At 38.3% G+C, this 10,535-nt stretch overlaps 1 protein-coding gene across 1 annotated transcript; it reads right to left on the bottom strand.

The window, feature by feature from the left end:
* Positions 1-2,306: 2,306 nt before the first annotated feature.
* LOC143627855 (aldehyde dehydrogenase family 3 member F1-like) lies at positions 2,307-10,307 on the bottom strand. Its single transcript, XM_077097576.1, has 10 exons — positions 10,110-10,307; positions 5,695-5,763; positions 4,905-5,001; positions 4,618-4,824; positions 4,429-4,550; positions 3,821-3,925; positions 3,539-3,711; positions 3,372-3,462; positions 3,145-3,294; positions 2,307-2,555 (listed from the first exon to the last, which is right to left on the bottom strand). Exons 1-10 carry the CDS (start codon positions 10,305-10,307, stop codon positions 2,307-2,309), a joined length of 1,461 nt encoding a protein of 486 aa, XP_076953691.1.
* Between the last annotated feature and the right edge of the window lie 228 nt (positions 10,308-10,535).

Here is a 10,535-nt window from a genome sequence, read left to right as displayed (position 1 = left end):
GAGATCTTTCAGAATCAGACTGGCTCATTTAGGCGGGATTGTTCCCGCCTTGCTCATCCCTTCATGTGACTACTGAAGTAGCTAATGTCTTGTGCGTGTAGCCCTGCTGTCTGCGGGTAGCCTTTCCTGATGGCTTGTATCCGCAACTGCGGGAACAGGCGGGGTACTTTACCATTGGGAGGCTTTCCCTGCGTGTTCAGCTTGTGTACTGCGCGTAAGATCCTATGAGCATGGTGGGTCCTGCGGGAGCAGATGGCCTTTGCGCAGACGTCCCTGCTCCAGGTGAGTCTTGCGGGACCAACTGGTCTCTGCTGGGACCTACCTCTTCAAACATGAAGAACAAACTTGATTTGTATTCAACAGCCTAAAATTCAACATCAATTATTCTAAATGCATCATTCAAATCATTCCAATAATCATCTTCAATCACTTCATACGTCTACAACAGATATATATATATCAGATCAATTCATTTATATAAACATCAAATGAATCAAACAATTTCATCAAAATGTTTACGAAACCTTCGATCCGACTGTCGAATCGGATTCATCCTTACGAAGCTTGTTATATTCTTCAAGCTCTTCATAATACACGTCCCATACGCACCGAACACATCCGCTGCCGCAGCAATCTCCCGGCAACGGCTTCTCCGGCGGCGGAGGGATCTCCGACGGCTTCTTTGTATCCTTCACAACGCTGGAATCGTCACCGGATTTGATATCCTTCTTAGCATCCATAGCTCTATTGAGATCGAGAGAAGTTGTGTTTGTGAGAGATTGATTGAGAGTGGTGGTGATTCGTTGAAGGATCTGGAGTCTCATGGCCGATCGACCACCATGGTTTTTAACGCGGTGGAAGGGCGGCGATGTGTACACGGAGGATGCTTCCATGTACTTATAAAACAATTGGATGAGCCAGCCAATGGCATCCAGGCAAGAATGATGGGTGAATTTACTGAAGTTACCCTCTACTTATATTCTGTTTACAAAAGCTATCATACTTCATGTATCGTTTTCTTTTCTATAGCGACAATGGTTCATGTTCCGTTGCCGCTTTTCTGCGAGGTATCCATTACTCGTTAACTATCAGATTCACGAGTATGCCCATGGGTATCCGGTAGTGTTTCAAAAATCCCGACTAGGCGCCAAGTAATCCTTGATTAATCGCTACTCTCTACTTCACTGATCAATTTTGGGCTAATCGGCCAATGGTCAAATCCGATCAAAATCAAGATTAATCGGACTCAATCGGATTTTTATGATAAGGTTCTGGCCAAAATCGGCGGTTTCCAGTGAGATTCCGGCCAAAATCAGCAGTTTCCAACGAGATTCCAGCAAAAAATCAACGGTATCTAGCGAGATTTCAGCCAAAATGTGTTTGTGTGTGTATAAAATTGAAATTACATATAAAAATGTGTGCGCGTATATATAAAACTGAAAATTATACATTAGAATTCGATCAGATTAATCTCAATTAATCTCGATTAATTGCTAGTCCTCACCCCACCGCCCGATTAGCGCTTAGTGATTTTTACAGCACTAGTACCAGGTATACGCATTACAGCACTAGTCCGTAATTCTATCTTAGATTAATTGCTAGTCCTCACCCCACCGCCCGATTAGCGCTTAGTGATTTTTACAGCACTAGTACCAGGTATACGCATTACAGCACTAGTCCGTAATTCTATCTTAAACTCATCTAAAAGATTGTTTTGAAATATCAGTTACTCAACCCACTTTTAACTATTTTAATTTTCTTATAACTTCAAGTTTGTAACAACTTATGCATAGTATTTATATATATTTTTTTATATTATTATTTGATACTCGATAGTGAAATCGTGTTCGATACTCAGTCACCAATCCATCAACCGGGCGTGCTGTCAATTTGTATTCCCTGTGACAAAGTGCAATACAAGACAACGCTATAGTCACTTCTCCCTACCATCTTTGCTCTCTTAGCGAAGTTTCAAACAGGGCAAGATGTCTCTAAACGCCCTTTTCTATAGTGCCTCTAGCCACCATTCCAACACCAGTGGATCCGGTATTCCTCGTCAACGAGGACAAAAAATATGCTAGATTAGAATGGGTTAACAAAGATTCTAGCTCCAAAAATTAGTTACGGACAAACTATGATGGTTATTTATTTTAATACCCAAATATGACAGGAAGCTAAAACAAACCAAGTCAACTAACAAAATACATTAAAACTTGTATGTATAAACCATTAATTCAAAGCCGACATACATATAAAACGGCATAACGACGCCTTTGTATAACACGCTGACATTTACCCTCTCTATCTTAAGGGTTAGATGTCCTCTTCAAGCCCAACAGTAGTCGCAGCATTCCCGCATAGTTATAGTTGTATACACACCTTAAGAACTCCAACTTGAAAGTACTCCATGGTGGATGCCTCGGCTCAAGCTCCAAATAGAAGCTTCGCTCTAGAACAGCTTTTTCATGGCTAAACGTATCAAAAGAATACTTCCCATGATACCTACCGAACCCACTTTGCCCAACCCCTCCAAATGGTAAGTCGTCACACACAAACTGTGAATGTAACAAAGTGTATTTAGTTAGAACTTAGCATGTACACATATAACAGTTTTATAGCATACTAAAGTTATTTGCACCGTCAATTTAGAGGACTTAGTGCCAAAAACGTGCGTACTAAAGATGATTATTTAAGAAATGAAAAACAGAATATGATTATCTGAACATTGAAAGCTAAATAACGCGACAAAGTGATACGGAGCTGATCCAATAGTAGCTGACTCCTCCTTGGGCCAACTAGACAGGGTAAAATGACACAAAATAGGCCCAACATAAATGGGCATTGTTTGGGCTACGGGTGGAGTTATGCGGCCTTTAAGCAGTGGATAGATGGTGTCCACATGCCACAACATGAGGGAAAATGCCTTAGGAGGTTTGGCTTAGCTATCGCGCTCAAATTCATCATTTGTGTCTCCTATTTAAATCTTCCCTTTCTAGTGTAAAATATGTTAATAATTTATTGTCTTAATTTACGCATTTATTTATGTCTTAATTAACGGCATTTAATTGACCATGTCGATTTGGAAGATTTGATAAAAGTGCAAATTTAGATTTCCCTATAAAAGGCCCAATATGTGGCATGTACCTGAACCATGGTGTCATTGAAAGTCACACTCCCAGATGATGTTTCTGCCAAAATCCTTTTCTTGAAATTTTCGTGTTTGGTGAATGCATAAAGAGCAAGAGGCTTTGGCTTAGAGTTAATGAACTCAATGCTTTCTTCAATTTTATCCATCTGTTGTTGTAACAAGTACACACCTTAAACTTAAACCAACAAAAACATAAAAAATAATATTAAGAATTCTTACTTACAGTGATAACCGGAAGCAAAGGCCCAAATATCTCTTCATTCATGATCGCGGCATCTAGCGGAGGGTCTAACAAAATTGTGGGTTCAATGATCCTGCAAATCGACAATTATTAGATGCAATATTACCATATGCAAATCTAACCTCAAAAGGCAAAGGAAAGATTATTACAAACTTGTGTCATCGAAAGAACCACCATAAACTATGCAGTTTGCTACTGTGGGATCTTCAAGATAACTTCTCAATCTGTCGAAATGGCCCCTGTTGATGATTTTTGCGAGGTTTCTCAAGTTTTTCACATCATCCCCGTAAAATTCTTTAATGGTCTTCTTCAGTTGTTCAATCTAGAATGAGAAAACACGAACGCAACAAGAACTAACTGAAACTGAACCAAAATACTTATGTTTCTACAAAAGAAGTACTAGCAAGAGTATGATCACAAATATTTGATACCAGCGTGGACGCGAACTTTTGTTCAACAATCACATAATCAATTCCTATGCAGGCTTGTCCAGCACAAGCACCCCACTTTCCGCTAGCAACTCTTTTGGCAGCCACCTTGAATCACCATGTACAATAAACTTTCATATGTGTAGCAAGTTTGTATTTAAACTAGTTGGAAATGCAGAAAATGCCTAAACTTCAAATGAGCATAACTTGCGCTAGAAATGGATTTATGGGGCCCATAACCAACAGATAATGTGGCAAAGCCATAGGCGGTTTGGCCCAGCTGTCAAACCCAAATTTCTTCAACCAAAATCCCCCCCCCCCCCCCTAATTTTGTCAATCTTTAGTACTTTTGTCTTTTTAATCCAAAACTCGCAAAAATAGTTATTAAAATAAATTATGTGCCTATTTATGGTTCTAATTTCCAGTTGTTTAATCGATAATTTTGAAAATTTTACGAACATGCCAATCAGAAAATTCCTATAAAAGGGCACCTTTAGTAAATATTTGTCATTCAGCTTTTATCTAAAGGAGTTTGTATCTTTGGGGTAACTTTTGCTTCTGCTATACATCACATACACGAGCTCGGAGAGAGTAAAGGAGAACTAAAAGACCTTCAAATCTGAATTAGGGAGGCAATCAAAGATGACTGGACATTTTCCACCAAGCTCTAATGTGACAGGAGTTAAGTTCATTGCAGCTGCGCCCATGACAATCTTCCCAACCTTTGTACTCCCTGAAAATTTTGAGCGAACGAATTAGTAACACACCATTAATATAATGTGATCTGATTAAGAACATACCCGTAAAGAATATTTTGTCCCATTTATACTGTAAAAGTTGGTTGGATACATCAATCCCACCTTGTATAACCTTAATGGCCTTGGGGTCCAAGTAAGATGGCAATATATTGGCAAAAAAAGAGGCGCAATTCAGGGCTAACTCTGATGGCTTTAGTACCACTGTGTTACCCGCAGATATTGCTCCTATTAACGGGTCCAATATTAGAGCTGCAAAGAAAATGTTTGTGATTCTTTAGTCTTATAAAGATAGCAAGAAGATTATGGAAGGACTATAAAACTTAGCTTACAGATTGGGAAGTTCCAAGAACCGATTATGAGGACTAGGCCAAATGGCTCGGACAACACTTTTCTACTTGCTGGAAAGAAAACTAGAGGTAACCGACCCTGCCGGGAAATATTATTAGGAATAGATCTAGTAAAGTAATAAAGCAATTGACACGGTATATCATATACGTATGCCCATCATAACTAACTTCAACTCATGACACGTGATCCTTATGTAACAGAGCAGTGTTGTAAAAGTCGGATTCCAAGGCCGACTAGTCAGTCCTCGGACCCTACCTTGGAGACTTTTTCCAAGTCGGCCTGGATTAGTCGGAAGCGGTCAAAGTCGGTCAAAAGTCGGACTAGTCGGGCTAGGCGGTCAAAAGTCGGGCTAGTCGGGCTAGGAATTTCTAAAATTCGGTAAAAAGTCGGAAAAAAGTCGGCCTAGGCGGTCAAAAGTCGGGCTAGGCAGGCTAGAGTTCTCTAAAAGTTAGTTAAAAGGCATTCAAAAGTTGCTGAGTCAATTAGAGTACCATTTTGACGTAAATTATGCTTATTTTGACAAATATATAATGTCCAAAAAATAATTTTCATTATAATTACCATGTCCTAGTACTCTCCAAGTACTCCCCGAGTACTCCGACTACTCCCAACTCCCCAGTCGGCCGCCTAGGGTCCGTCTAATGACTTTTGCAACATTGTAACAGAGGATACAAATTAATAGAAACATGTAAGGTATATTGATTAATAGTGTAGAATATTAACTAATATGTTCTTGTAGAGAAAACAGAAAACAAAAAGAAAGTAGCAAACCTTCTTTGGGGACATCCATTGGTCAATGTAAGTCAATGCATGGTCAGCTGATTTCTTGACCACCCCAATCTGCAAAAATCAAAATGTTGATCATTCTAACTAAAGCATACGGTTGAACCTATCTTCAATTTCATCTACATAAGTGCTTATTTAAAAAAGTTCTTGTTAGTTGTTACATGACATCCCTAATGATTGTCTATTTTTGTCCTTTGACTTCATTATTAAAACAATCACTTGGTATTTTCTCCAATTAATATTGACGAAAGAGCCCCTTGTTTACATACTTATAACTTCGGTTTTGATTGCCTCGTTCTAAAACCAAAGCGCACAATAACAGAGCCAAACATGGGAAACGAGCTTGTTTGTGTGTTTGTTATTGATTTATGACCCAAATTTTATTATTTTGGGTCAAAAATTGCATGTTCATGTTTGTTAATAAGTGGTTCACAACAAATTTAAGCTAAAAAATTATGGACTAAATTCATTTTTTGGATCAAAATATCATGTTCAAATTTATTAATAAGTGGTTCATAAGAGTTTACGAAAATAATTACGGCCCGAATCCATTACTTTGGCTAAATTCTTCAGATCCTAATGTAAACCAATAAGCAAACTCATAAACCGAAAAGGCGAAATTTCGGTATTGATACGGTTTGAACCAAAAAGTGACCAAAGGTGACCCATACACACCAATAATTAGAATTGTGCCATTCTAGAAAATTGGTCTAGACCAATTGTAGCTGTGAGTCTCGAAATCAATAGTATTATTATAGATTAATATTGTTGGGTAGTAGGCATTGCCTTTAGGGCCAGAAGCGCGAAAAAAGGAGAGAAAGTTTGGGAACTTTGGTAAGGTTTGACTTGCGAATGAGGATGTTCTAGATGTTACTAACATCGGGAATATTGACTTAGAAACTTCAGTGGGAACTAGGAACCACCTGGACCTGGACTACAAAGACGTCAGATTCGTTCCAATAATGAAGAGGTTTTTTTATCTCGTTTGGGTAGTTGGATGATCAGTGCCTTGATCATGTTGAATTTGGCAATGGCCAGTGGAATGTAGTCAATGGAAACCGAGTTATTGCTCGTGACAAAACAGATGCTCATTATATGCGGTCAAGAAACCTCCAGAAGAGGTTAATCCATTTCTGGTGAAAGAGAAAGTTTGTTTCAAAGAATCTCATATGCAAAAGAAGGTCAAAATTGCAAATGATACACCTAAGAGCAAGTACATAAAAGTATAGTGAAACAAGTCAAAGGTTGAGGATTTCGCAATATTAGGGGCATGTGGATGGATCATTTTGTAGTTGCAGTTGCAGTTCCAAGTACACAATGGGTTAAAAGAACTAGCAAACTATAAAATATATGGACAGTGTAACTTCCTGGTGTGATTCTATTGACAAAAGAGTGGCGACGTGTTGCAGTGGAAGTAGGCACAGAAAGGGAAGAAAGGATCAATGCTGGTTGAAGTTGTGACTGATGAGTTGAAGCTCGATGCGGCTTCAACGGGCCTTTAAGAATAAAGTTAAAGAAGATAAGAAACCTTCAAGTGAGAGATTGTTGAGTTGTAGGCATCGCCTACTTTTGGGCCAATTAGGCAGAAACCCATGTTAGGAGAGAGGTTATTTTAAGCACGTTTTGTAAAACTTGGTGTAATAACAACTTGAAAAACCCGAATGCTTAATACGATAGGTATAAGAGTGGTACGGAAGATCTCAAGAGGCGGTTATGGCGGAGATATAAAGTTGAGGGACCAAGCTGAATAACTTGGCGTCTAAGTTATCTCAAGTCCCGGATCGATAAACTCTCGTTTATATTAATCAGAAAATATAACTTAAAAAACTGATTACAATCTCTCAAACCCTAACTCAGTTTAACTCTTGATGAACCCTAACTCGATTGCATCTGAATAAACCCTATCTCGGTTGCATCTCATGTGTGTCTCTCTATGAACCTAACTTGATTTCATCTCACATGTTCTTGATGAACCCTAACTCGGTTGCATCTTACACGGTTTATAATGTCTAACCATGATTTGGTTTATATAGACTAACCTAACTTGCTAGCCAAGACATTACCAAATACAATAAAAAACTAATTGCAACCCCATAAACCCATTACATCATTAATGAATCCCACATGCTCAATAGGTCCAACCCAGTCACCTACACGTGACGCCCTATTAAGATGGAAATTATGTCCAACAATCACCCCCTAATTTTTAACTTTAGATATGGGGTCCTTTATATCCAAACTCTTCTTTGACCTACGATCTTTACCTTCTCGGCTTTCGCAACCATATTGGTCCTCATCATCTTGGTCTTGACTTCTTGGAACTCTTCTTGATCCATAACTGTGTTCTTTTGGCTCTCCCGAACTCGACTGCCTCCATGACACTGACGTTGTTCCCAACCATTCTCTCGGCTGTGTGAACTCACTATCACTCCTTTGATTGCGATTATCATCTAATCGAGCAAACATCAATCTTCCTTGATCATCTTTTGTTCCCGAATCAAAAAATAAGCACATCTTAATCAAATCCTTGATCTAAGCGAACCTTCAATTGAACTCACTTGTCCAATCCAAATAATAATCAAAGTTTAATGGTTAAACCAAACATGTTAAACCAATAAAGAAAAATAAATCGAACCAATTTTTTTCTTTAAACACCTGGTCGATCACCACCAGGTATTGAAGAATAAAACTCTTGGACTTTTTTCTATTCTTTCAATACTTTCTTTTAAGTAGCCTACCTGCCACTTATTGGCCTTTTGTAACAAACCTTTTGTGATCACAAAACCAATCCCTCGTGACCTTGAAACTAATCGCAAAACCAAAAGAAAACAACAGAAAACCGATCGAAGACTTAGAAGAACCTGCTTGTTCTCCACGTTCACCACCGCCGAACAGAAAAGAACAACTTTGTTATCTTCCAATCACCTAATCTCAGCCCGTCACTGATCCTTTTATCGATTGCCGACCTGCCTCGATTATTCGATCATAGCCTGTTTGAACTTGATTGTAACTCCGATCACGACTTGACCAAACCCTCTGTATCAATTACGACTTTGATCGATGTCTTGAGATTCGGTCTCTTCCTTATCGATCATGACTTTGATCCACAAACTCCAATAGCGTAACCGATTTGATACCAATTCAAGTCCCAGATCGATAAACTCTCGTTTATATTAATCAGAAAATATAACTTAAAAAACTAACTGCAATCTCTCAAACCCTAACTCGGTTTGACTCTTAATGAACCCAAACTCGGTTGCATCTGGATGAACCTATCTCGGTTGCATCCATGTGTGTCTCTAGATAAACCCTAACTTGGTTGCATCTCACATGTTCTTGATGAACCCTAACTCGGTTGCATATCACATGTTCTATAATGTCTAACCATGACTTGGTTTATATAACCTAACTTTCTAGCTAAGACATTACCAAATATAATAAAAAACAAATTGTAATCCCATAAACCCATTACATCTTAATAAATCCCACGGGCCCAATATGTCCAACCCGGTCACCTACACGTGATGCGCCTATTAAGATGAAAATTACGTCCAAGATTATCTATTTATGAAAATTATTTCAATTAGAATTAGAAGTTGTTAGGTTTTTTTAATTCGGGTATATCTTGCTCTCTAAGTTTCATGTAGTCTATAAATAAGACATAGTTTATTTATTTCATGGTATTCCGTACTTGTTTATTACTAATAAATAATAAAAGAGTTGCATAAGGTTTATACAGTATATTGGGTTCGAGTTCTTGATTCATTTCATCGAATAAGTTTAGCACGTTTAACCTAGAATTTAGTCTCTATAAATATCACATGTACTTGTAATTCTATTATCGCTCAATAGAAAATAACCCTAGTTACTTGGCCGTCTTGGATAAGAGGGCAAGATGGTTGACGACCCCAGCCCAATCGCCCTGCTAGGCCCGAAATTTTTGTTTTTAAAAAACATATATCTTTATATGAAAAAGAATATGTATTTTTAATTACTCAACCTATTTAAGTCTATTCTTATAAACAAATTTATTTGCACAACACAAATCATAACCAAATAAGTCAATTTAAAATTTTAATTGTTTAAACCCAACAAAAAAACTCTTCTACTCAAGGCCCAAATTTTTTTCCGTCTTCGGCCCAAAATATTTTAACGATTCTCAGAGACGGCCATGCCTAGTTGCCACCCCGTTGATGTATGCTGGTTACTCCGAGCCACGTTAAATCATGTGTTCTTCACGTTTCTGCAACTTGTGGTTGTGTGTGCGTGCCTCTAAATTCCTAACAGTTATAATACTATATTTTCATGAGAATTACATGGACAATAACAAGAAAATCTACCACGGCACTATTGTCCTAGGTTAACCTAAGCGTTTACAAAATTAGAGAGAGAGAGAGTACTTCATCACGATAAGATTCGACAGGATGTTTGCCGAGTTCAGATTCAAGTAACCGGAAGAGGGTATCTTCGTTTTCCTGAATCAGTCGTAGAATTGCACGAAGCTGTGCTTTTCTCCAATCACCGCTTCTTGTTTTCCCGCTCTTAAACGTCAGCCGGAGCTCCTCCACACTCCGCCTCATCTCCGGATTGTCGATCATGGCTGCAACACCCAACAGCTAGATGTACTAAGTATTAAATGTGCTTGCTTTAAATAGGGAAGTAGTTTATGGATATGGATATATGGTAGATATTTATGTATGAAATAAATGCTGCAAGTTCTAAGCATGTACAATTTCAACGATCTCTTTTTAAACGTGGAAAATAATACATGCCCACGTTTACACGTGATATGGGGTCGCATTAGCATATCATATTTGTGTAGACAA

Source organism: Bidens hawaiensis, unplaced genomic scaffold, assembly GCF_021521415.1.
Source record: "Bidens hawaiensis isolate Kalapana, Puna unplaced genomic scaffold, B.hawaiensis_p1.1 tig00004743_1, whole genome shotgun sequence".
Taxonomy (NCBI): Eukaryota; Viridiplantae; Streptophyta; class Magnoliopsida; order Asterales; family Asteraceae; genus Bidens; species Bidens hawaiensis.
Note: the sequence above shows the minus strand (reverse complement) of the source record. Positions and strands in the feature narration are given on the sequence as shown.